At 44.2% G+C, this 27,747-nt stretch overlaps 2 protein-coding genes across 5 annotated transcripts in view; one reads left to right on the top strand and one right to left on the bottom strand.

Moving 5' to 3' along the window:
- The window catches only part of ACO1 (aconitase 1), a 58,025-nt gene extending 56,963 nt beyond the window's left edge, over positions 1-1,062 (top strand). For all 3 annotated transcript variants that reach the window (XM_035140441.2, XM_035140443.2, XM_035140442.2), the window contains exon 21: positions 445-1,062. In XM_035140441.2, coding sequence (XP_034996332.2) covers positions 445-558 — 114 coding nt within the window. In that variant the 3' untranslated portion in view covers positions 559-1,062. The remainder of the gene's footprint in view (positions 1-444) is intronic.
- A 1,938-nt stretch (positions 1,063-3,000) lies between these two features.
- On the bottom strand, positions 3,001-27,534 carry RIGI (RNA sensor RIG-I). Of its 2 annotated transcripts, XM_035140440.2 has the most exons (18): positions 27,243-27,534; positions 26,057-26,185; positions 25,398-25,576; positions 18,943-19,093; positions 18,602-18,733; positions 17,074-17,181; positions 16,055-16,205; positions 15,580-15,838; positions 14,880-15,042; positions 13,608-13,709; positions 12,499-12,656; positions 10,472-10,607; positions 9,104-9,252; positions 7,935-8,025; positions 7,597-7,767; positions 6,199-6,350; positions 5,065-5,211; positions 3,001-3,545 (listed from the first exon to the last, which is right to left on the bottom strand). In XM_035140440.2, exons 1-18 carry the CDS (start codon positions 27,346-27,348, stop codon positions 3,246-3,248), a joined length of 2,784 nt encoding a protein of 927 aa, XP_034996331.1. In that variant the 5' UTR covers positions 27,349-27,534; the 3' UTR covers positions 3,001-3,245. The 2 variants fall into 2 exon arrangements, with proteins under 2 accessions (XP_034996331.1, XP_060124926.1); XM_060268943.1 differs by lacking the exons at positions 25,398-25,576; positions 26,057-26,185; positions 27,243-27,534 and adding an exon at positions 21,295-24,554.
- Between the last annotated feature and the right edge of the window lie 213 nt (positions 27,535-27,747).

Genomic DNA, 27,747 nt, shown 5'->3' with positions numbered 1-27,747 from the left:
AAGACAGTTTCTTCAATCAGTTGGAACATGGAAATTGGCTCAAGGAAAAAGGAATGCTTTGCCCTCAATCAAGGCATGTAAGGGGTGGGCCAAGGGGGGGGGAGGACTGTGGGGGGGGCACATAGCTTGTTCCCAGTCTGGTAAAGACTGAATTAGGATTGCTACATCTGAACTGGGCTGCAAGAGGCAAGGGTTTGAAATCATGGTGTGGCTCACGTGCCTTTTTTTTTCTTTTGAGAGGGAGATATTGAGCACTGCTTGCTGATGCTTTATATCAGGCACCCCCAAACTGCGGCCCTCCAGATGTTTGGCACACGACTCCCATGATCCCTTGCTAACAGGACCAGTGGTTGGGGAGGATGGGAATTGTACTCCAAAACATCTGGAGGGCCAAAGTTTGGGGATGCCTGCTTTATATGTCTCCCCCCCTCTCTTTTTCAACAGCTGGATACGGGGAAAACCTTCCAAGCCACCATGAGGTTTGACACAGACGTGGAGCTTACCTATTTCCGTAATGGCGGCATCTTGAACTATATGATTCGCAAAATGGCTGCCTAGTCTCAAGATGCAGCCGTGCCACTGTCCAGTTATCATGAAATCTGCCTTTTCGTGATGAGAAATTCACAGTAATCGTGGGGAGGCTACACAAATATTGTCTGAAACCTGTGTTGGTTGTATTTCAAGGTGGTTATTTTTACAACCATTAGAATGGGAGCCTAAATGCCTTGACTACCCGACCACCATTGACCTCATCCTGCCTCCAGTACCTTATTTTGTGTGGGCGAGTAGAATGAGAAATTCTGATTGGCGCAGGGCTCACCCTTAGCTTCTCCAATATTTCGTATAGTAACAGACAGTTGTTTTTTGTTCCATGTGCCTGAGAGATGAAATAATCAAGTATGATGGTCTCATATCTGTTGAAAATCTAATACTGCTAAAATTATTAAATGGCTTAGCTCTTATATCTGAGAGGGTGAGTGCTCTCTCCTTCTATGATCATCTGTGAGGTGCAGGGAGAATGAAAGACCATTTATAATAAAATTTAATCTATTTTCAAAAAAACCTGATTTCGCGCCTCTCTCTTTTCTAAAGCCTGTTTTTATATATTGTGGATTTTGGTTTCTGAGCTTAAGTTTACTAAGCGGTGTGTATAGGCCGCTTCAAAATATAAACAGAGTTTTTCAGTGCCATGATTTTGAATGAGTAGTGTTTCAACAACAACAAAAAAACCCTCCCAATTTTGTGCCAATGAAAATGGGGCTTATATTCATGTTGCAGCTGCAATCGTTATTAAATATCTGTCCCACAACTCCCTCTAGTGCAGGAACCATGTTGATACTGAAGCAATGCAATTAAACCTTCAAAAAACAATCGCCTCCTCTTAAAACTAGTAATTTCAGGGTTGCCAAGGACAGGACTTTCAGCTATCCAATGCCTGGGTAGACAGGAATGTTTTTAAATTTCTCCTAAAACATACTGGTGGTACTTCACTAGAAAGGGCATTCCACAAACTGGGTGGGGAAACCAACCAAAAGGCCCTGGCAGGAACACACTACAGGGCCTGTGCTAACCATGGGGCCAAGATGGTTGATACAGAAGAAGTTACTCCTTTAGGTACTTTGGTCCCAAGCTTGGTACTCTAGTACTGATACCTTAAGTTGGGCCCAGTAGCTTACTGGCAACCAATATAGTTCTGTAAAAATTGACGACACACAGTCGTAGAATTCTAGAATTGTAGAGTTGGGAGGGATCCCAAGAGTCATCCAGTCCACCCCCTGCAGTCCTCTTGGGCATGCACCACTTACCAACCCATCAGCCAAATTCTGCACTAGACGCAGCCTCCAGACCCATTTTTAAGGGAGGCCTCACAGCGGCGCAGACAGGAGGTCACCAGAGCATGGACAACTTCATTAGACAAAACTCTTGATACGATGAGCTATGCATTCATGTTGGATGTTGATACAGTCAAGATCAGCTGAAACACGTCAAAGGTGAGACGTGGGAGCCATTAATAAAAGCTAAATTCCATTGCAAAATGCAACTCAAATCTGTATTCAGATCTGACAGAAAATAGTTTTACAGTGCTACCTCAGTTTAAGATCAGCCCTGTTTACAAACGATTCAGTATACCAACTCCGCAAAACAGGAAGTAGTGTCCCGGTTTGTGAACTTTACCTTGGTCTACGAACAGAATCCGGACGGTGGAAGGGCACCGGCGGCGGGAGGCCTCATTAGGGAAAGCGCGCCTCGGTTTGAGAATGGCTTTGGTTTAAGAACAGACGTCTGGAACGGATTAAGTTCATAAACCGAGGTACTACTGTACTTTGGATCTGAGACTTCCTGTCATACCATATATTTGTTATTTAGTTGAAATAGAAAACCCTAAGGTACAGTGAATCATGTTTTTGGTGACGAGTAGCGTTCTGAGTGATCCATTAAGTCAAAATGGCCAAATACTAAAGACTGATCTGATCCCTCCTAGATAGCACATTTACCTACAAAGAGCTTAACATTCCTAGAGCAATAAACATGCCGCAGACTGACTGGGTTTAAAGTGGCTTTAATTAATTAATTTTTAAGAATTGCTTTTATTTGAAAGACTTGACAGTATCTCGAGGACGGCATTTGGAACAAGGAGTGTAGAGAACTCGAAACCTTTTTTGCATGCACGTGTTAATGTTTTTTTGCCCAAGGTCATTCGCTGCCTTGGAATCCAACCTACTTTATTATGGACTAGTTACAAACAAAGGCTGTATCATCATTTATGCCACCTTGACCTTATTGGAAGAAGAAAATGCAGATATAATCACAACATTGTCTTCCTAACAGCCGCAAACCTTCAGGTTTCCAGTACACTCACAAAGTTGTCAACCCGTCACAGAGAGTGCCATTCACGACAGACATGATTGGGAGAGAGGTTTAAACTATTTAAGAACTTCAATGTGCATGTGGTAAATACCATTAAGATTCAATCTTTTTCTTTCTTTCTTTCTTTTAAAAAAAAAAGGTTTTGCAGAATGGCATTTGATCACGCAATGCTGACTAACACACCCCTAAGTGCTAAAGTACAAAATGCGTCAAAGGAAGCTTCTACAGTGATTGCAACGCTAAAATGTAGAGTTTAATGCTATTGACAGCAGATGCACTCAGTGTTAGCCTTCCCCTTGAATAGTTTTAAAAATTGAAGGTGCCTGCTTGTTCGTTCAGAACAAAGGTTCCACAAGTAGCTTGGCCCGTTCTGCATTTTAATCGGACATTTCTTTAATATCAAATTCTTTCAGTGCAAAATTAACTTCTTTCCATTTCCGGAAATAATTCTGCTTCCCCTTGACAACGTCGTATACTGAAAAGCTCTCAATTTTTATGATGGGCATGTCCTCAAATTCCTTGTACTTCACCGAGATGCCCCAGTCATGATGGCATTTGGCATCGCTACAGTATATCTTGCTTTTTTTCTCAAAGTGACCCCAGTGGTTGGGTTTGCTATGAGGCTTTGTTGTATACCGGTTCCTGAAGTTCTTATCTATGACAGTGTGGTGAGCTACCTAGAAGAAAAACATGCAAGTTACATCAAAATTCGGCCCAGATTTAGGACTAGTTCCACACAGGCATAGCCTGCACCTTCAGTGAAAAGCAGCAAAAATGTTTCTGTAATGTCCAAAAAAAAGCAAGGAAAAAAAGCTCAACAACTGAATTTTACTTCTTGAAACATGGCAACCCTATTTTTATGGGGTTTGCCTTTGGACAAAGGTGGGGAAATATTTTCACCCAAAGAGCCACATTCCCTTCTGGGCAACATCCTGAGGTCCACAGGCCAGGGTGGGTAGTTTGGCAAGGCTAGAGACAAAAGTGGGCACAGTAACCAATAGTACCTTTGCACAATAGGCTAGTGTGTGTGTGTGTGTGCATACAAACACGCCACTCTGTTCTCCCAAGCAGGTAGCCATCAAGCATTACAAGGGCAAGTTCCAATCAGGCAAAAAACACTCTGGGTGCTTCCTCATGTCTTGCAGTTGGGAGCACAGAGAGGAGAGTCTCCTGCTCGCCCAGGACCCACCAGTTCCCGCCCTTGCGCTGTGCAGCCAAGGAGAGGCAGCCAGGGAAGGGCTGTACTTGCTGCCTCGGCCAGCTGGCTGCAGCTGCAACTCCGGTGCTGCTGGGAGGTACGATACCAAGCTCCCCAAGGAGCACCAGCCACCACTCGTGCCAGGAGCTCGCTGAGCTGAGAGGGTGAACATGGCAACCGGTGTGTGACCCCATGAGGAGCAGCCACTGCAGGGGCACAGTGAAGTCTGCCTGTTGACGCCTGCGAGGTTTTTATTGGTCACAATCCTTGCCTTGCCCCGGGGCGCTGGCAATGCAAGCTACGCCACTGCAACCAACCATGAGCTTGTAACAGCTTGGTAAGCTATTCGCTGCGTTTGCCCTGCTCGAGAATCTTGCCCCATGTCTCCATCTGATCACAAACATGCAGAAGCAACAGTGCGGCAAGACCTCGCTATCGGCAAGCCACTGTGGTTACATTTGTTGTTTGACTAAAATGGTCATCCATTTTTACAGAGGCATTGGATCCTTTATGTTTTCCCCTCAAAGCATTTGGGCACATGAGATATGGCCTGCTTTTCAAAGCAAGGGACCCTGGCAAAAGCACATACAGATTATGTCATTTATTTGGTGCACAACATTTCACTCGCATCCCATGACCACCGGAAGCCAATATGGGTGCTACCCAACCAAGGCTGGGCTACAACTCCCAACTTCCCTGCCTATTAGCCAAGGCTGGTGGGGCCCCGGGAGTCCAAAACATAGGAGGGCAACAGGTCGCTGAATGTGCTTCTAATATTGGATATCTTTAGCATATTCAGGAATCAAACGTTTTCTGTCTCTTTTTGTAGGAAATGTGTGCTTTTTGTGTGCATTCTGCATAGTTTGAGCAGGAAAAACACAAGTGACGCAAAATTCACCACCCATGCCCTCATCTGTAAATGACAAAATTGGTTAAAACAACAACACAAAACCCACTCCGTGAGGCATAATCCGTAAGAATTCCCACTGTAAGTTTACCTCAAGCACCCGGATGTCTTCCACGTCACAGGCGTGTGCTTTACACTTCCCGCACAACAATTTCCGCTTGCCCGTCTCCAGCTTGCGCTGAGGCTCTTTCTTCTTGGAATCTTGAATTTTCTTTTGTATCTTCTGCAAGTCGCTTATCTAAGGGGAAAGGAGTGGTTAGAACAGAGGGCGAGAGATAACCACTTCTCTGGGGAGCCGGAATACTTCTGGAGGCTGCTGATTATTGCAGAGGGCAGAACACTTCAATGTAGGGAATGATGCAACGAAGGGCCTTGGGGCAAAGCACGATTTATCGTATTTTTCTGTGTATAAAACTTCCCTGTGTATAAGACGCCCCCTATTTTTGGGGACCTGGAAATAAGAAAATTGTTGAGCTTTTCTTTTGGAGGGGGGATTGCCAAAAAAACCACTCATATCATGATAATTTGTTTCATAATTTTGACCTGGCAATATATTGTGAATCATGATGTGTGCGCGCTATGCAAAAATCGCAATGTGGGGCAGACCGTGGAGCCAGCCAATCCTTATTTCAACCTGAATATACTTCAATGTTTAGCTGGTGTGATATATTGGGATGTTGAAAACCAGATTATCGCCCAGGCCTACTGGAGAGACACTGCCCTTCAGTGTGGCCAGATCTGTGCTAAATGGGCCAGTGGTTCTGACTCCGCATACGGAAGCCTTTTAAAGACATTCAAAATTTAGGCAGGCCTTTGCAGTGGCGGAGGAAGGGGTGCGGTGGGGGTGGGTTGCCCCGTGTGTCACCACTGAGGGGGTGACAAAATGCCAGGTGGCACTCAGCGCGAGGCCTGCAGTGCGCCCGAGCCACATGTCTCTCCTGGGAGAAACATGGTGGCTTGGGTGCGCGCAGGCTCCGTGCTGCCCAAGCGGTCTGAGTGGGAGGAGGCAGGCAGACTCCTCGGAGGCCCCGTGGAGCCGGCCCTCCCCCCAGGCACAGGGCATGCACACTGCCCCAGGCGCCCGATCGGCTTGCTCCGCCACTGGGCCTTTGTGCTTGCCTTCTCCCAGGAACTCTGCTTCTGAGCTCCAGAACTCCCTCATGGGGCCAACAGGAGGAGGGTTTTTTTTTTGTTGTTTGAAAGCAAAGTATGAAAATGGAGTCACCTTCTGCGCAAATGTCTCCTCATCCCACTTCTGCACATTCTCAATGGCTTGGTTCATCATCTTTTCCTTTAAGATGTTATATCTCTCGTTCTCCTCCTGTTCTTTTTTGCTCGTCACAAGGATGCACTTGCTGTCTTTAGCTCTTCCTCGTCCTGAAGGCGGCACAGAACAAGCAGGTTAAGAAACCGCAGAGCGAGGAAAGGCGGCGGGACGCAGACACCACCCACCCTCACTTTGAGGGTGAAGGAGGCCAGAAAAACCCAGGCATGAAAGTGAACATGACATGCCCTGGGATAAGCTCAGTTGGTAGAGCAGGGTCGTGGGTTCGAAACCCAAGCAAGGGGGTTGGACTAGATGACCCTCGTGGAAACACATATTTAAATTTAAAGCACCATAAGGTTGAACGTTATTCCAAAATGTGTGGATTTTGGAATATAATGCACACATTACTTGGAGGTCTTTTTTTATTTTTACCATTGAGAAATTTACACATTTTTCCTAAATAAATTCAAAAATTGGAAGTTTATTGTTGCAATTAGAAGTTGTGTAATGCAGCACTTTCCAAGAAGCCCCTCAGACATGTACAAGACTGCACAACACCAGACAGAAACGCACACATAGAATGAGGTGAATATGTATGTTTACAATTTACACACTCTCTCGACACATTCACACGAAGACCGTTTTAAATAACTTCCAAGACAGGAACGGTAAGTTCCGATCTCTCCAAGTCCCCCACTATCCCCCACCCTCCAGGTTGCCTCCAACAAACATTCCCAAACATTTCATGGAGCCAGTGGAGATTTAGCCCAGAATGTTTAACTTGCTAGATTACCAGATCTGCAAAGTGATCACATTGTACTTTGAACTTACTTCTCTTTCTTCCCACCTCTTCCTTTTGCATCATGCCTATTAAGACTGTAAGCTATTCTGGCAGAGACTAGGTCTGGGCGATATATTGTCCACAACTAGTTTGATGTCCATACTGTGATATCACTTTCGTTATTTTTGACCTGGCAATATATCACAAATTATGATGTGTGTGTGTGTCTGCTATGCAAAAATCACGATGTGAAGCCAGCTTAGCTCCATCCTTATTGCAGACATCATGATATATCGGTATATTGTGATGTTTAACTGGTGATATTTCACGATGCTGAAAACCAGATGTTGAAACCCAGCCCAGAGACTTAATTTTGCTGGCTTCTGTAGTACCAGATGTTGGTGAATGCTGGGAGTTGGGGTCCAGCAATTTCCAGCGGGCACCGCGTTGACTACCTCTGTTCTAAACACTTTAAGCACGTAATAACTATTAAGCAAAACATTTGGCAGTATAAGCTCACCCTCGGTTGGAACACCATCCCAGCCTATGGGCCATGGAATAATTACACCACCTACCTCGGACTTGTATCATTTTGATGACGTTTCCCGTATATTCATACAGAAGAACAAGGTTGCACTGAGCAATATCTATCCCTTCATCGGCAACAGATGTAGCTATGAGCATCTTGCTATCCCCATCAGTTTTGAAGGAGTCCAAGACACCTTTTTGATTCGGGAGTGTCATACCTTAAAAAAAAAAGTTGACCAAGAAAAATAAAAATTATCCACAGAATGAAAGCTATTAACACAGGAATTGCCCTTAACAAAAGCATTGATATTCACTGTTCAAAATAGTGTGGTGTCCTGAATCAGTATTGCCTCAACAAAGTTAGTAAAAGACAAAGTTCCGTTACCTGTTTGCTGATTTCTTTTTCCACGGCCCATCAATACATCTGGCTTTAGGTGTTGAAGCTGGGGGTTCTCTTCTATCCAGTTCTTCAATGCCTGTAAAATTTATTGGTCTCAGAATTTCTTTCCACCAAATATTTGATTCAACTGAGCTTTGGGCCACACTCCCACATATATCTACACGAACGGAGGTTCAACATTTTCGGGGCAGATATTCTCTAAGGAATCCACAGCGTTCTTTTCAACTCACTAACCAGTCATGGTCTTTAAAAAATTCAGAGCACTGAATACACATGACAGGAAACCTGTCGTCCTAAGATTGAAATGAAGTTATGCTTTGAAGCATATACTTTCTGGGTGGTTTGAGGAGGTGTCACTCTTTCCAATAGGCCCTCTTTTGGTGACACTGCATGAAAGCCCAGTGTCATTGACACGCTCGGGCCACATCATGCTAAACCACAATTCAGTGTGATGCTCTCAAGCAGGAAAGAGCCTAGTTAAGTTCATATTCTTCCCTCTCCTCTCCTGTGGCACAGGTAGGAGTCCAGAAGCTTCAGTTTCAACTTTTGGCTAACCATGGTTTGCTAACCATGGTTCGTTTGTTTGGATGACATGGCAAACCATGGTTTGCCATGTCATCCAAACAAACAAAAGGGGGAATTCCTCCCCTTCTTCCCGCCGCCGCCAAGCCAAAGCCGGCTTCGCTCGGCGCCCGCTGCCGCTTCGGCTTCCTCGGGTTCCGCGAGGAAGCGCCGTCCCATGCCGGCGGTGTGCAGCAAGGCTGCCGGGGGGGGGAGCGCTTCTCTCCCCCGCCGCCTCACCGCGCACCTCCAGCATGAGACTGGGCTTCGGAGCGGCGGTTGGCGGAGCGGCAGTTGGCTGTTCCCTGTGTCCCTGGTTGTCTCTCCGTCCAATCCCTGTGTCCCTGGCACACATGCGCAGTGACCCAGGGACACACGGGACAGCTTGGACGCAGGGACAACTTCGACATTATTATATAGGATGGCACTATCATTTTACTGCGTAGCTAATTTATTTTTGTAAGCTGCATAAAAACAACTTACTGGTTAGGAAGCCAATGTTATTGATTCATATTTCAGCCCCCAAACAACAGAATAAATAGAAAAGATATTTTCAATGTCCTGATTTGGGCTATTAAGACAGGTTCTCTTACAGCTACTAATGCCCTCGTCTTCACAAAGAGAATAGTCCGTGTCTGTGGGTTGAGGCGGTATTCTTCTTCCAGAATAAAAGTGACCCTTTCCAATTTGGGATTTTCATTGGATTCATCCTCAGAATCTTTACACAGCTCTGGCAATTTAGCTGCAGAGAAAAAAAAAGTTTTATCTCCATACATGTGTGATGTATGAGAGATCATACCTCCCACCCCTGAAGAAAAAGGCAGAATCTAGTACACAAAACCATTGCTAGTTTCTTTTACTTCTCTATAATACTTGCTTAGTTACTCCTCTTAAAAAAAACCCAGACTAGCTGAAGCAGTTCCAGATGTACATATAAGCTAAACCAAGCTATAGCTTAGGGCCCCACTCTCTTGGGGCCACCCAAAAAAATTAAAGAAAAAAACCTGGATGTACTTTGATAAAATACATATATTGTTATGTGCAAATGGCTTTAGATACCTATTAGGTCCATAAATTGCCATATAACATATATCCAACACAAAAAATACAGTGACAATTTGTTGTTGACAAAGGACAGCTGGACATATAAAGGACCCCATTACCTTCAGTAGCTTAGGGCCTCATCAAACCTAAATCTGGCCCTGAGCTGAAGCAACTTACAAATATTTTTTCTATTTCACCCAAAAACTTCAGGCAGGACCCGTGAGGTGATTTTGTTTTATCATCTCAGCAACCTTTTTAAGAGTTTCATCAGCAAACTTCCTGCTACTTTTTTCACTTCTTGTGGCGCTGTGGTCTAAACCACTGAGCCTCTTGGGCTTGCTGATCAGAAGGCAGCGGTTCGAATCCGCTCTATGGTGGTGAGCTCCCATTGCTCTGTCCCAGCTCCTGCCAACCTAGCAGTTTGAAAGCACACCAGTGCAAGTAGATAAATAGGTACTGCTGCGGCGGGAAGGTAAATGGTGTTTCCGTGCACTCTGGTTTCCATCATGGTGTTCCGTTCCACCAGAAGCGGTTTAGTCCTGCTGGCCACACGACCCAGAAAGCTGTCTGCGGACAAACGCCAGCTCCCTCGGCCTGAAAGCAAGATGAGCGCCGCAACCCCATAGTCGCCTTTGACTGGACTTAACTGTCCAGGGGTCCTTTACCTTTACCTTACCTTTCCTTGCTTATATAAAATTAGTGAGAACTTGTTCCTTGTTTCCAACTTATACTTCAAATGCACTTACTTGGCTACTACACCTCCACCAGGAAAGGAGGTTATTACCAGCGCCATTTTTCTAGAAAAAGAGGTGCCTGAACTCGCCTCACGAACGCCTCCCTCGTTCTCTTAGAATGGCAATGGCGCCCAACTGAGAGGTGCTGGATGAAAAAAAGCCCTGGGTATTCCTTTGAAGTACCTTCAAAATTCGATGCCAGCTCCTCCTCTATTTCATCAAAGCCCCCACTTCGGATATTCTTAAAGAACTCCTTCAGGTAAGCGAGTGCATCTTGGGTACGCGCATCTTCATTGATAAGGAGGGCGTCGTTGTATTTCTGGATGCAAAGGAAATTTCAAACGCTTTTGAAATCAATTATTCAACTTAGGGGCTAAAACAGAGGCGGGTAGGGGGAGCTTTTTCAGACTGAGGGCGGCAGGCTCCTTTCTGGACAATCTTCAACGACACACCTTCCAGTGGTGTGGAGGGCAACAAATGCAAATGTAGGCTCTGCCCGCTAGGCTAGTTGTGGTGCCAGTGCCGCAGGCCGTGGTTAAAATAAGGAGTGGCAAGATGGACTCACGCAAACAACGATCTGGGTTGAAAATGGCCACAACTTTATTGATTACAGGTGTAGGTGGAACTTTGGGCTCAGGCGTTGGGTTTACAGTGGTGCCTCGCAAGACGAATTTAATTCGTTCCACGAGTCAATTCGGTTTGCGAAAAATTCGTCTTGCGAATCACGGTTTCCCATAGGAATGCATTGAAATTACATTTTTGCCCATAGGAACGCATTAATTAAATTTCAATGCATTCCTATGGGAAACAGTGATTTGCAAGACGAATTTTTCGCAAAATGAATTCGTCTTGCGAGTCACCATCAGATCGCAAGATGCATTCAACTTGTGAAAAATTCTTCTTGCAGGGCATTCATCTAGCGAGGTACCACTGTATGTCTGTTTCAGCCTCCTGCCAGAGGGCTGAAACCATTTCAGGGTCATTTCATGGATTTTGGCCCACCTAATAATAATAATAATAATAATAATAATAATAATAATAATAATAATTTAATTTAATTTAAAATTTAATCTATTAAACATTAAAAGCCTCCCTGAACAGGGCTGCCTTCAGATGTCTTCTAAAAGTCTGGTAGTTGTTTTTCTCTCTGGCATCTGATGGGAGGGCATTCCACAGGGCGGGCGCCACTACCGAGAAGGCCCTCTGCCTGGTTCCCTGCAACTTGGCTTCTCGCAGCGAGGGAACCACCAGAAGGCCCTCGGCGCTGGACCTCAGTGTCCGGGCAGAACAATGGGGTGGGGGTGGAGATGCTCCTTCAGGTATACTGGGCTGAGGCCGTAGATGATGATCTACAGGGGTGACCACCCCAAGGCCGCCGCTGGCCAATCTGCCCTGCACCGAGGTCTCCAGCACAGCCAGCTTAAATGCACGGCAGACATGAAAGAAGACAATGCCCACCCAACCAGTGAGGCACTGACCACTCATAAGGGTCTCTGACTGGCCCGTTTTGGTGGGCAATCCTGCCCAGTAGACCAACCGGCCAGGGAAATTCCCAGATAGCCAAGCGGCAACATGATCTCTGAACGCCCTGGGATGGGGGCTAGGAGCGGGGGGGGGGGGTCAGAACCATCGCCCACCTGGTAAAGGATGAGCAGCCATTTTTACACACACTTCGACATCTCTCTCTATCCTCTGTCCAGAGAAGCAAGACACATTCATTAAGAGTTCAAGGAAGCTAAAAGAAATCTTCAACATGTATCATCTGGGCTAGTCAAGAACATTTTAGTGGTGTCCCCCAACCACAAAGCAGAAGCGTCTGGTAGGGTTTCTTGGGGTTGGCAAGACACAAAATGGCGGCCAAGCCAGGCCCGCTTTAAATCCCTCTCACCTAAAGTAGCTTGTGGATGCAAACTCACCACATGAACTTGGTAATTTTCTTCAAATAGAAAACATTGCCTGAACTGTATGCGTGGTAAGGCAGTGAAGAGTAATAGATCACTGAGTGGAAAGAGCTGCCACAGGACGACAAAATGGCTCCCAAGGAGACGAACACGTGATCTTGGTTCAAGACCATCGAGTGTGGAAGTCCATCAATGACTATTGTAACGTCAACCCAAGTGAGACAGGCTAAACACAAATCCCTCTGTTCATTCCTGGACGCAGAGTGGAGGGAAAATGGCTGGCTTTCTGAGGAAAGAGTGGCTACTCACCCGAAGGTGCTCTGTATAAATAAAAAGAGCCTTGCAAACGCGGCTTTCTTCCTCCTTGTCTGGCAGCTGCAACACTCGGCATTTCTTCTGCACATCAACGATCCATTGCTCATATTTCTGGGTTCCAAAACACTGACTTTTAATGTGAGACAAAGCATCTGAAGGGGTGAAGGGAAGGAAAAACAGGTATGCCATTGCCAAACTCGATAAAAAGATATCCACGTAAATGAGGCACGGGGAGCATACGCAGCTTACCTTTAAAGCATGACTTCCCCAAAGAATCCTGGGAACTGTAGTTCGTTACGGGTGATTGAAATTGTGGCCCCGTGGGTGGTAAACTACAGTTCCCAGGATTCTTTGGGTGAAGGCGTTTGCTTTTAAATGCATGTTGTGTGTTTGTAACTCTAGGTATGGAATTCACTTTCTAAACAGGAACTATATATAGTTTATAAAGTGAAGTTGATCCATTAAGTCTCAGTGCTCTTGCGGTGTGTGAATCTTTAGATAAGATATAGATATGGTGGTACCTCGCAAGACGAATGACTCACGCAACGAAAAACTTGCAAGAGGAAAGGGGTTTGCCATTTTTTTGGTGACTCGGAAGACGAATTTTTCTATGGCCATGCTTCTCAAGAAGACCTTTTTTCATTTTTCGTTTTGTTTTGGTTTCCTTGGTTTCCGTCGCGCTTCGCAAGATGACATTTTCGCAATACAAAGCGACTCGCAGAACGAATTAATTTCGTCTTGCGAGGCACCACTGTATATAGATAAGATATAGATTGAGGAGACGGGCAATCTGGTGTTTGATTTCACCCCAGAGGCACAAATAGATAGCTGTGTATGCATGTAGTTAACTGTTTTAAGAGTTTAACTTTTTCTGTTATTTGTACGCGGCCTTGATTCCCGGTCTTGGGAAAAGGCAGGATATAAATATCATCATCATCATCATCATCATCATCATCATCTGTGTAAATTGTTTGGAGATGGTAACACAACAACAAGTGACATAATCACTATAATTAAGCTGGGAAAACAGTGACTACCTCAAAGACATTACGCAAGTGTCGCAAAGACATATAGATGTAGCAGAGCCTGCTCCAGGCCCTTACCTATAGCATAGAGTTTTCTTGCCAGGCTCTCAGTTGCAGACATCATATCTGCAATAATGGTGACAAAGCGGTTTTGGGGACGTTTCTTCACGAGGCAAGTCACTGCAGTAAAGAAGAATCAACATTAGCAATATGTCATTACCTGGAACTGGAGATCATCCGTTCATGATTACTTGGGTCCTCGCCCCAACAGAAAATGTGTTCTTTCAAAAACGGGGAGGACCTCCTCTTACACCAACATGCAATCTCAATTGGCCCGGCCCCCGCAATGCATGTAGGGAAGCCATGATTGACAGGTACTTTCCCATGTCCAATTGGCAGACTGGAGAAATTACAATACAATAGCATCAATGATGATATGGTAGATTAGACCAAAATCCTGTTATCACAAGTAAAAATGGCCTTAGCTTAGAGTTGCCATATTTCAAAAAGTTTCCATTAAGCTTTTTTTTGGGGGGGGGAGTTTTGTCTCCCCCCCAAAAAATACGTTTCCCCCCTTTTTTAGGGAAATCGCCAAAAAATCAACAGAGGAGTACAATGGCACTACAGGGGACCAGGCAGAGGGCCTTTTCAGCAGTGGTGCCCACCATGTGGAACACCCTCCCACAGATGTCAAGGAGATAAAGAACTACACAACTTTTAGAATACACCTGAAAGCAGACCTGTATCAGGAAGCTTTTAATGTTTGATGTCTTATTATGTTTTCGTGTGGGTTCAAAGCTCGCCACAGTGGCTGGAGCAACCCAGACAAATGGGTGGGGTAATAATAAGTTTCAGGAAAGCTCACAATGGGAAATCACATTGCCGAAGGATCGAACTCTACTGTGGCCCCTGGTGCCACAGTGTTACAATGCATTTAAAATGCTTTTTTAAAAACTAATGTAGCCGAGTCCCAGGTCTACTCCAAAGTAGGTCCTATTGAATTCAGTGGGGCTCCCAGGTAAATGGGGTTGGGATTGCAACCTTGGCTGAAGGTGTGAAGAGAGCAGAGCCATTGAGGAAGGCACCATGCCACGATGTCTATAATCCCACTGTTCCTTGTGGGTTAATCTCCAGTGTGTTGCCCACAACACTAAGCCTCTACCAGTGCCATTAATGTAAAAGAGCAGTGAGATGGCAAGTGTCTATACCACAACTTGAAACACCCCTCCAGCCTTGCCCAGGTCTACACTCCTTTACCATGTAAGTAGATCGCCCTGGGCATCTTCTTCGAATGGGCATGGGTGGAAGCTACATTCCTTCAAAAAGACAGCAGCTGAGATGTATACTAACATTTTTGGGGCTTGTAGACAACTTCCTCCAGGTCCTTTATGTTTTCTCTGACTGTCGATATAACTTCGGCATTCAGCAAGGCACAGATCTTGCAAATGTAGTCCACCGTCTCACCCAGGTTCTTGGCATTGCCAACTCCGAGAGAGGCTGTCAGTCCTACAATCTGAGCACACATTGCAATAGATTTATTTCCACACCAGCAACTGTGGAAACTGTGGCAGTTTAGTCCCAATAAACTGTACATCTTGCTTTATGCATACATGCAACCTTGGTTTAAGGAACCATTTGGCACCTAGCTTATGTACAGTATCTGAGACAAAACTGGGCAAGGCGGTTAATGCAAATTTTTACCTTTGCACACTAGGCTAGCTACTACACCCACCCTTTCATCTAGGCAAGCAAGAGGCATTATCAAAGCTCAAGGTGACATTTCAAGGAAGCAGAAACACTCCAGAAAGGTGTGAGGTAATTCTATGGAAAGGTAAGGTATGAGGAGAGTCTCTGTGACCAGACAGAGAAGCTGAAGGGCAGAGTTTGGCCCCAGGGCCTGACCTATAAAAGCAGTTGTGACTAGGAGTGCGTGATATATTGTCCAAAACCGGTTTGAAATCCATAGCGTATTATGGGTTTCATGAATTTTGACCTGGCAGTATATTGCAAATCATTCCCAAACCTTCTCCACAACCCAACCATGTCTCACCTGAGGTAGCGGTGTTGCGGCTTGCTCAAATTTAAGGTCCAAGTACCTGGACATCAACACGCTGTAAGGGTGATTCCCGGTCGTGTTGTGGCACTCGTCGAAAATCATCAGCGTGAACGACGAGAGGGAAACTTGATTTCCGTGGTTGAGGCAATTCACGAGAATCTGAGGCGTCATGATGGTGATATCGGTCGCCTCGTTAATCATATCCAAAGGTACACCCACTGCACTTTCCCCACACAGGCCTGCAACACTGAATCTGGAAGCGAGAGGGGGAGACAGACGCCGTTTATAACATTAGCAGTTCACCTTGGGCACTCAGTGGGCCTGAAGGCACATGAGAAAAATACCACCGTATGAAAGATCTACGTGCCCAAGTCCCCACTCCACCTTTTGCTTTATCATTTAGTAATCTAGCACCTCCAGGAGAAATTTGCGAGGGGAAATTACTACGTAGGTGGATTTAAGATCGTACTTTCCCTTGAAATATTCCTCGAAGACTTTCTTCTGCTGTTCATATACTGGGACTTTAGTAGTGAGGAAGACCACTTTCCCCTTCCGTCCAGGAGGCATGTTGCGGAGGTGATGGTCACATATCATAATAGACACAAAAGTCTTCCCAGAACCTATGAAGACACAATGCAGAAGACAGGGCCGGTTGGATACATTTGCAAAGCAAAAGCATCTCCCTGCTCCTGGAATGAACCAAAATGGCCTTATACCTTTCTGCAGCTTCCATACCACCTGCCCAGGAGATGACTGTATTGCATGTACCAACAGAGGACCTGATCCCCTGGCTCAGAGTTTCAGCTCCTACCCCTGACATATCCATATATGTACATTTCAAGTACATTTCCGAGCACAATTCAAAGTGTTGGCGCTGACCTTTAAAGCCCTAAATGGCTTTGGCCCCAAGGTGCACTCATCTATTGTCTCCCAAGACAGATGCCAGCCAACCAATATTTTTTGTAAGCTGCTTAAACATTTTAATGACTGTATATTGCTCAAATTCTCTCTATTAGATAAATAAATAGCAACACAGTCGTGAACTTACAACTTCAGTTTCCCAGCTGGAACATGGGGATAATTTGAGCCTTTTAAGGCTATTGTAATAATGCCGTTCCCACCATTTTGGGGTGGGTGGGTGTTAGGAATTTGCCACACCCCTCCTCCCCTGGAAGAAGAGGAGAGGTGGTATCTCCCCAGGGGAAAATGTTATGGCCCAATGGGCGATTTCGCTCAATGGGGAGAGGTGGTGAAATTACTCCCATCTATTAATGAACACCTTTAGTTGATCTGGTTACACAGATTGAATCTGACTAGTTTATCGGTTCAAGTTATTATATTTAAGAAATATAACCTACTCGTCCGCATTTGGTTGTCTTGACTCTTCTTGCTGGTGTGCTGGCAACGACTGTGACGTTTTTGAAGCATTCTGAACATGTGAAATGTGTTGCAATCTAAATGCTGGATATTACCATTTAATAAACTTACCAGTAGGGGCACAGATGATGGTATGCTTGCCACTGAGAGCAGGCCGGGCAAGTTCAGTCTGGTAACTCCTGGCCTCCTTTGGAACATAAACGGATCGGGGACAAGGACCTAGGGACACAAGCAAGGGAGAAGCACTTTGGGAAAAGGCACTTCTTAAAACTTACATGTTATGTAATTAAGTAAGGATACAATCCTTGCTCTTACAGTGCTTAATGCAACACTCAGCCATGGCCCTCCATCCCAAAATTATTTTCAGGCCAACACCTCTACCTTTTTTTAGTCTCTATGACGTTTATATACAATTGTTTATGTACAGCTGTTTAAAGTCTGTAATAATAGGGGTGATACAAACTTAGACAGCATTTTAAAAAGCAGAGACATCCCCTTGCCTACAAAGGTCCGTATAGTTAAAGCTATGGTTTTCCCAGTAGTGATGTATGGAAGTGAGAGCTGGACCATAAACAAGGCTGATCGCCGAAGAATTGATGCTTTTGAATTATGGTGCTGGAGGAGACTCTTGAGAGTCCCATGGACTGCAAGAAGATCAAACCTATCCATTCTTAAGGAAATCAGCCCTGAGTGCTCACTGGAAGGACAGATCCTGAAGCTGAGGCACCAATACTTTGGCCACCTCATGAGAAGAGAAGAATCCTTGGAAAAGACCCTGATGTTGGGAAAGATTGAGGGCAAAAGGAGAAGGGGACGACAGAGGACGAGATGGTTGTACAGTGTTCTCGAAGCTACGAACATGAGTTTGACCAAACTGCGGGAGGCAGTGCAAGACAGGAGTGCCTGGCGTGCTCTGGTTCATGGGGTCACGAAGACTAAACAACAACAAATAGGGGTGATGATACAATGAGCTAAAGATTTTGGATACAATATTCAGTTAGAATCTTGGGAAAGGCTGTGGAATGAAGGTATTAATTTTACTGCATGCGGCGCACTTTAAAGAAAATGTGATGAAAATGATGTATAGATGGTATTTAACACCATCAAAACTTGCTAAAATGTGTACAAGATCTAACGAGTATTGGAAATGTAAAGAAAAGGAACGTATCTTTAAAGGTAAAAGCTTACAGGGAAATGGTATATAATGAGTTACAGAAAATGTTTAAAAACACTTTAGTTAAAAAACCAGAAGCCATTTACTGGGTCTAGTAGGTGAAGAGATACACCCCCAAAAGATAAAAGACTGTTTATGTATGCAATAACAGCAGCAAGAACCCTTCTAGCCCAAAAATGGAATCAAAAGAAGTACCAACGAAAGAAGAGTAGCAGGTAAAAATGATGGACTTTGCGGAACTGGCGAAGCTGACGGGAGAAATCTGAAACCAGCACGATCAAGTGTTCCAAAAAGACTGGAGTAAATTTACACAATATTTTTAAAAATATTGTAAGCGATTAACAACACTAGTAGGGTTATCCGAAGACTTTTAATGAGATTTTTTTTGTTAACCTTTCTATATTTATTTAAATATAGGATGCAAACTCTTACACAGATGCTAACACAGTTTTCAGATGGTCTTACCCAATGACGAGGAACCCAGACTCGCGCTAAAATTGTCCGATTCGGCTTCTTCAGAAAATTGTATATTGATATCAACAGCACAGGCTCCCTCGTCTTCGTCTCTCATTTCCACACAGGTGTCACCGACACTACCTGAAACATGACGTAAAAGAAAAGGCATCGAACAATGGTTGTTTTGGTGGCAACAGCACCAGGCTTTCAAAATCTGCAGAGAAGTCTTGAACTGGGGCGGGTGAGCGGGCATACACATCCTCACCCCACCATGCATGTGGGTAAACTCCCCGTTTTGAGAAGGCCTGGAAAAGGGCTAAAGATGGCCCAATGGCCACTTGCCCAGTTACCTTCGTTCAAATCCCACAGTTCACTTTGGTCATAACATCCGGTCTGCTCCAATGCCAGCTGGAATGTTTTGGGCCAGTTTTCCTTATCCGACCTACAGAGGCATTCTACAAGCTTCCTTATACCCGCTGCATTTCCTTCATTCCTTCTCACCTGCAAGGCAAGTCCAAATTATTAGTACGAGATAGAGAACAAATATAACATCCTCTACAGCAGCGTTTCTCAACCGCTGTTCGAGACGCTGGCTGGTGTGCCGCGACGTGCGGCGACGAGAAGGGCGATTTGCATTGTCACGTGCCTGGCGGCCGCCAATAAACAGCACTGACCCGCCGGAAAGGAAGCCGGCCGGGTCACGACGCGGAGCGAGCGCAGCTCTCAACAGCCACCACCACGGGAGGGTGGTTTTAGACAAACTTAAAGAAGCTGGCTGGATGAGCTCAACCTGAAACTTGCTGAGCAAAGGATTGTGCTGGCAGAGAAATCAGCGGCTTGTGAAGCCTTATTACAGGAGATTGCAACCAACACAGCAATTGGCAAGTGTTTCTTACAGTCAATATAGGGCGGCACAGAGTTAAATTTCTTAACTTTTTTAATGGTGGTGTGCCTCGTGATTTTTTTCATGGAACAAGTGTGCCTTGGCCCCAAAAAGGTTGAGAAACACTGCTCTACAGCATGGCTGGGATCATCAGGCCTGGCGAAGGGTGGGGGTAGCAAAGGCAGGCCTTTGGACCTCTCTACCCAGCCCCTGCAGCGGACGCAGGTGGCGCTGTGGGTTAAGCCACTGAGGCTAGGGCCTGCCAATCAGAAGGGTCGGCGGTTCGAATCCCCGTGACTGGGTGAGCTCCCATTGTTCAGTCCCAGCTCTTGCCAACCTAGCAGTTCAAAAGCATGCAGTGCAAGTAGATAAATAGGTACCGCTCTGGCGGGAAGGTAAACAGTGTTTCTGTGTGCTGCTCTGGTTCGCCAGAAGTGGCTTTGTCATGCCACATGACCTGGAAGCTGTACGCCGGCTCCCTCGGCCAATAATGCGAGATGAGCACCACAACCCCAGAATCGGTCACGACTGAACCTAATGGTCAGGTGTCCTTTTACCCAGCCCCTACAACTCTCCATGGGTCACACCCCTTGGCACCTCTGTTTCACAACTCCTTAATGCTTTCAACTCGCTGGAATGTGTACTTTATCTGCAACAATTTGAATGTTTTTCAGGTCTGCTTCATAACTCTACACTGGTTAAGTAGCAATTAAACAGGGTGGATAAAAATCAATGATTTAAAAAATACTAATACTACTACTACTAATAATAATAATCAGACCCCCCCCCCAATTTTTTAAATAAAATGCTTTTGGAGGAAAAATCTTTCTAAATATAGTTTTCTATTTAAGTTACATGATAGTCCAAAGACTACAGGAAATAAGGATTTATTTTAAAAATTTCATGTGTGCCTTTTTTATTAAATGTTTAACCACATCAGTTAGCAAACATGGTTACATATGCTATAATGTTATTGTTTTTGTTAAATAAATTGTTTAAATTGTTATTAAGGAAACGATTATTTCTCTCCTTCCGATAAAGTAAAGTTGTCCAAATATAAAGTTAACTTATTAAACCTCACAATAATTTCATAATTATCTGTCTATGTATTTCTAATAGTATAACCAAATCAGTAATTTTTGATATAATTGTAAAAACTCTGAACATTTATTATTCCAGAAATGAAACCTTCATCTAGTTGTAAATATTAAGATTATACCAGCAAGACTGAGTCTTTCTGTAAAAAAATAATTTAAATCAAGTCTTACTGACTAGTGATTTAAATCGTGATTTAAATCGATTAGATTTACTGTAAATCAAATCTACCCTGCAATTAATTGAATTTGCTAAACTGGAAGCTATACGCCGGCTCCCTCGGCCAATAATGCGAGATGAGCGCGCAACCCCAGAGTCGGTCACGAATGGACCTAATGGTCAGGGGTCCCTTTACCTTTACCTTTAAACTGGGTTGGGGGTCTGTATCCAACGATGTGGATACAGAGTTGCATCCCTAAAGGAAGGAGACTTACCTTCTTTTTCTTTCTTTTTCTTTTAATAAATGATTTTTATTGCTTTTACATATAATCACATTACGTAACATCGTACCCTCTTGTTTTATCTCTTTGGCTCTACTGAGGCTAACGACTTCCCTCCCTCCTATCTGATGGTTTACAAAATTAAACTTTAAATCTTTGCATTTCGCTTCATTTCCTATCCTTGTTATATCATTACCTAAAATATTATATGATTCAACCTGAATTGGTAGCAATTTTATCTTACAGATCTTCAGATAACCCTACTAATGATGTTAATTGCTTACAGTTGTCTTTCAAATATAATATATATTTGTTCCAGTCCTTTTGGTCAGTTTCGCCAGTTCTGCAAAGTCCATCATTTTCATCTGCCCCTCTTCTTTCGTTGGTAACTCCCAATTGTTGTCATCTTTGGGGTAACAAAATTCTTGCCGCCGTTGTTTCATAGAAGAACAGTTTTTCTTACATTCCCAACATTCATTTTTTGTTCTATGCATTTTGGCCAGTTTCACTGGTGTTAAATACCACCTATACATCATTTTCATAACATTTTCTTTAAGCGTACTGCATGCTGTAAAATTAATACCTTCATTCCATAACATCTCCCATTCTTCTAACTGTATATTATGTTCAATATCTTTAACCCAATGTATCATTACCGATTCCAATTATAATTATTATAATACATTTTTGACAATATTTTTGTCTTATCATTCAATAAATCTATCTCAAATCTAGATCTTTTTTATTTTTTATTATTAAAAAGCTCTTTATTTTAAATCTTTAAAAATGGAGGCGCAGAAACCTCGCGCTGCGAGGTTTCTGGCATCGCGGAGGGGGGGGAAATCCGCGGGGGCACGCGGATCCCCGTAAATACCCCTGGTTGAGCGTCCAGGGGGCAAATTTTGCCTGGCGGAGCTCCAGAAGCGACTCCTCAGCTGCCCAGGAAGCCCGCAAGAGCCCCTGAGAGCCAGCTGAGTGGCAGTCGCGGGAGCCATTTTAGGCATACCATCGTTACCTCCAAGAAGCGAAGCTCCGAGCCTCCAACCTGCAGGCGGTGGATTCTTCCTGAAAAAGTTACGATCTGGACGAAGTAAGTTGAAACCAATCAATTTGAAACAAGAATTTGGCAGTGGGAGGCGGAGATTAAAAAGGGAAGTCATCTCCCCCCGATTGAGTAACTAAAGATCGCAGCAAGCTAGAAAACCCAGAAATGCTGTAAAAAGAGCTTTTTCCTGAGGCAGAGTAAAGGAAAAAGTAAGCGGTGTATTTATCTCTGCAAAAGACTGAGATCCAGCATGAGAAAAGCCCCCTGCGAGCCTGGAGTCGGGTCAAAGGAAAGATCAGTCAGTTTGCTGATTAACGTCACAATACAAAGGAATGTGTCTGGCTGAATGTGAGAGACTGAGAGCTGTAAACAGTGAAAGAGGACTTGTTTTGCCTTGAGGCTGCTCAGTATTGACTCTGAGGAAAAGAAGGAGTAAAGAGAGAGATTCTGACCAAGTGGGACTGGATTCTTGGCTGTTTGCCTATTTGTTCACTTTTCATATATATTGGACTAAAATTTCAACTCCACGGCCGGTCTGTACAAAGATGGAGGAGGTTTTAGACAAAGGAATAGGAGAGAAGGTTCCAGAGAGTGGACAGGAAGTCACACAGTGGGACTTAATATTGGCAACAATTTTGGATCTTACTAAGCAAGTGAGCATCTCCAAGCTTGATGTAAACTTTCTGAGAGAAGAGACTGTCGAGACATTTGTTTTTGACTGTAAAACACAGGATCCAACAGATATAGAAGAGCAGGAGAAGGGAGAAGAAAAAAGATTGGAAGACCAGGACTGTGCTGGAGTGACGTATGTAAAAAACATAGAAGAGGAGAAAGATAATACTGAAGGACAATATGCTGAACCAATGGATTTATTTCCTGAAAAGAACACTGTTCTACTGGTGGGAGGGGTGGAACAGGGAGGGAAAGTAGGAGAAAACACTGTTTCACTGGTGAGAGAAGTGAAACAGGAGAGGGTAAAAGCAAAAAAGCACCCCAAAAAAGAGGTTGGGAAAATCAGCGCCCCGGTGAGAGAGGGGAGGACACAAACAGTTGGGGGGCAGAAAGAGGATGAAAAGGTGCAAAGATACAAAGTGATGGGATTACAGAAGAGGGGGGCAAGAGTTCGGCAAAAGTTGGTATGGGACAGACTAGGGGTGGGTTGAGAGGTCTTGGATTATTTGGTATTGTCTGAAATAATATGGTCTGATCTCGGAATGTATTAAGGATTGTATGAAGAACCTGGCTGATTCATCTGGAGACTTCGATTCCAGGGAAGGGGGGGTGGGAACTTTGTTGTGTGGGTGGAAGTAAATGGGTAATAAATTAGGATGTGAATCTTATATATTTTTGGGTAAGGGAAAGAGACTAGGGATTAGATAATAATAATTTTGGAGAGAGGATGTTAAGAGAAAAGAGGTTAAAGTACAAGGAGAATGGATAATAGCAATGAAAAAGATGAAAAAGTTGAAATTTAGAAAAAAGAATGTGAAGTTAGAATGGGAAAATGCGAGAACTATTTTTAACAATAAGAACTCAAGAAGGGGAAATGAGGAAGTCTGAATCTGTTTTTTTGTTTTGTTTTGTTTTTGTCGTTTTTTTATGTATTTTTCTTTTTTGTGCCTTTTTCTTTTTTCTTGTATTTCTTGTTAAAATCTAATAAAAATTATATTAAAAAAAAAAGCATTACAAAATTTTAACAAAAAACAACAACCAATAAAGAAATCTAGATCTTGTTGTTTCAAAACCATCTTTCTTTTTATCCTCTTTAAACACTTCATTTATCTGATGATAATGCAACTAATCAATCAATAATTCTTTTATTTCCTCAAATGTTTTAAATTTCAACTGGCTTTCCACCTCTATCACTAATTCTCTATAAGTGGCCCAGAGACTTCCCCTTTCTTAGCTGGTGTGCCTCCTCCAAATCTGTTCTGGAGGGTCCTCCAGCCCCCTGGAGCCACTTTTGAGGTTGTGGGGGGAGATACACCCCTGGGTTGTTTTCAGGAGTGGGGGGTCATCAACACAGGTATGTTTTCAAGCAACTTCAAGGTGCAACTTCAAACATTTCCAGCATGACGCTAAGCATGCCTACTCAGAAATAAGTCTTACGATGTTCAGTGGGGTTGCTCCTGGGAAGAACACGTGGCAAGGCAGCCCTAAAATGGGAGGTTCTGTGGCTCAAAGCCGCTACTCCTTCTTACAAGCTTGGACCCCAATTCCCTGGTTCATTTGATTAAAAAAAATCAGTTCAAGACTGAAGAAGTCAAAGCAAACAAGATGAATTTTAACAAGGAGAAATGTAAAGTACTACACTTGGGCAAAAAAATGAAAGGCACAAATACAGGATGGGTGACACCTCGCTTGAGAGCAGTACATGTGAAAAGGATCTAGGAGTCTTGGTAGACCACAAACTTGACATGAGTCAACAGTGTGATGCAGCAGCTAAAAAAGCCAATGCAATTCTGGGCTGCATCAATAGGAGTATAGCATCTAGATCAAGGGAAGTAATAGTACCACTGTATTCTGCTCTGGTCAGGCCTCACCTGGAGTACTGTGTCCAGTTCTGGGCACCCCAGTTCAAGAAGGATACTGACAAGCTGGAACGTGTCCAGAAGAGGGCAACCAAAATGGTCAAAGGCCTGGAAACGATGCCTTATGAGGAACGGCTTAGGGAGCTGGGTATGTTTAGCCTGGAGAAGAGAAGGTTAAGGGGTGATATGATAGCCATGTTCAAATATATAAAAGGATGTCATATAGAGGAGGGAGAAAGGTTGTTTTCTGCTGCTCCAGAGAAGCGGACACGGAGCAACGGATTCAAACTACAAGAAAGAAGATTCCACCTCAACATTAGGAAGAACTTCCTGACAGTAAGAGCTGTTCGGCAGTGGAATTTGATGCCAAGGAGTGTGGTGGAGTCTCCTTCTTTGGAGGTCTTTAAGCAGAGGCTTGACAGGCATATGTCAAGAATGCTTTGATGGTGTTTCCTGCTCGGCAGGGGGTTGGACTGGATGACCCTTGTGGTCTCTTCCAACTCTACGATTCTATGATTCTAAGTGTTTCTTGGAGGGGCACAATTCTGCTATACATAAAGGCATGCTTATTGCGGTCCATAAGCTCTGCCTACCAAGTATTTTCCATTCTGAAATACAGTGGTACCTCTGGTTGCGAACGGGATCTGTTCCAGAGCTCCGGTTGGATCCCGAGGTTTTCGCAACCGGAGGTGCCTGTTCTGCGCATGCACGTGCAGTGAAACCCAGAAAAATACTTCCGCTTTTGCCACGTGCGTATCCCGGAGGATACATAACCAGAGGTGTGTGTTAAGTAGAGGTACCACTATAATACCTGTTGAATTTCTTCAGATTCCTCATGTATGAGGCATTCTTTCATGTGGAGTAGTATCTGAGCCGCATCAATTTCCCTCAAAGAGGGCAGAATTCGATGCAGCAACTTCCTGTGAACTTCCAGCTTCTGGATCTTCTCAAAATCCCAATTTTCAATGGCTTCACGGAGGCCGGTATAACCTTTAGAAACAAGAGAGGGAGGAAATGTATAGCTTTGGATAAAACTTCCAAGAAAAAGTGTGGCTCGACCAAGCGACGACTTCTTTCCTTTGTCAGAAATAAAGCATCCAAGAGTGACTGGGGAAACCCAGCCAGATGGGCAGGGTACAAATAATAAATTATTATTATATTATTACCAACAACAAACTTAGTTGGTCTCTAAGGTGCTACTGGAAGGATTTTTTTTTTCTTAATTTCGTTTCGACTACTAACATGAGTTTGACCAAACTGCAGGAGGCAGTAGAAGACATGAGTGCCTGGCATTATCTGGTCCATGGGGTCACAAAGAGTTGGACACGACTAAACGACTAAACAACAACAATAATGAGGCTGATAAACCACCACTTTCCTAAACCAATGTTGGGTACAGGAAGGCTAAAAATTTTAACAGATGCATCTCACGCAATCAAGCACCTTGAAATTTTTACAACACACTCAAACCTGCTGTATTCAACGCGTTCAAGAATCCACGGAACCATCCCTCTTCCGTGAGATTTACAATCGAGTCAAGAAATAACCCCGCAGCAATGGTAGGCTTCTCCTTATGACTTTGGATTTTCTCCACAGTCTCTGGAATGAAGTCAGAAGACAGCCGTCAGTGACTCTTGCAGTAAACATCTTATCTCAAATAGAAGGGAAAAAAGGGAAAAGCAGTGTTATTTCATTTCAGAAGCTTCTCAAGGCTAGAAGAGTTACCACATTTCTAAAAGCAAGGGGAAGAATGAAATTGGGGATAGGAAGGTCAGTTGGTCTTAGAGGATAAGGCTCTTAATCTCAGGTTTGTGGGCTGAGGTCTAGCTAGCTCCGAGGGCCTTCTGGCAGGTCCCTCCCTGTGAGAAGCGAGGTTGCAGGGAACCAGGCAGAGGGCCTTCTTGGTAGTGGCACCCACCCCGTGGAACGCCCTCCCACCAGATGTCAAGGAAATAAACAACCATCTGACTTTTAGAAGCCATCTGAAGGCAGCCCTGTAAAGACAAGCTTTCTTAATATATAATGTTTTATTATGTTTTTAAATATGTTGGAAGCTGCCCAGAGTGGCTGGGACACAAATAAAATCATCATAATTTTTCTCTTTCTCTCTTAATTTTTTTTTATTCCTTCTTTATCTCCCCCCCCTCTCTTTTATTTCCCCTTTCTGCCTCTGGATTAATGTTTCAGTTTGGACCAAAAAAAGAAAAAGATATGTGACAATAATTTTTTGTATTTATCTTTATAAACACTAATAAGATGCATTTAAAAATAAATAAAATAAAGCTAGCTAGTGCCCCCCCCAACAAATGATGCAGCAGAGTTCCTCTAGCAACCAATTAGTATGCCCCCTTGATACTTTTTGAAACATCCTTTTGAGGTTTTAAAATCAGGAGAAAATAATAATAATAATAATAATAATAATACACACTTAATTTGAACTCCTGCCTTCTCTTCCTGGCCCAAGCCCAACAGACCAGCATCCATGCACTACAATGGCATCTGGGCTCACAGCCGCATGCAAGGATGCTCTCTGAGCAACTATTTAGAAACTCTTTAAAAACACCACCACCCAAGTCAGATTTCCTCGCTGTCAGATACCATCGCCGCTTCCTGCTCTCCAGTAAGTGCGTCGGGAAACGCAGGCAAAGCGACTCACCATCGCTGAGCCAGTCCTTCATGTAGCTCACGACATAGGCAGGCTTCAGCGTCTCCACGATATAGTGCCGATAGCAGAGCAGGCTGCGTTTCTCCTCTTCGCCCATGCCGATCTCTCTCCAGCCCTTTTTGCAAGCGCCTTTCCTCCACCACCAGCGCGATTCGTGCAAACAATAAAATAAAATAAAATAAGGCTGTGTGTGATGCAAGTTCCGGAGGCAGGAGGCTGAAAGCGAGCCCTCCTTCCCCGGCTGACCCGAGCACAGTCCTGCGTCCCCCGCTTTATAGAGAGGAGGCGTGCCTGCATTTCCTCGAAGTCAGCTGACGAGCCGAGGGAAGTCAGGGAAGCCCCACCTGCAAGAGGCAGGAAACGAAAGTGACGAATTGGAAACCGAAAGTTGCGATGCGGTTGGTCCGTGTGGGCGACTGGGACGGACGACAGGGAAGCAGGCAGCCAAGAACAGATCGCAGCGCGCATCCTGCGCTTCCAAAAGGGGTTCGGTCCA

This window comes from Zootoca vivipara, chromosome 16 (assembly GCF_963506605.1).
Source record: "Zootoca vivipara chromosome 16, rZooViv1.1, whole genome shotgun sequence".
NCBI classification, from domain to species: Eukaryota; Metazoa; Chordata; class Lepidosauria; order Squamata; family Lacertidae; genus Zootoca; species Zootoca vivipara.
This window is presented reverse-complemented; position numbering and strand designations above follow the sequence as displayed.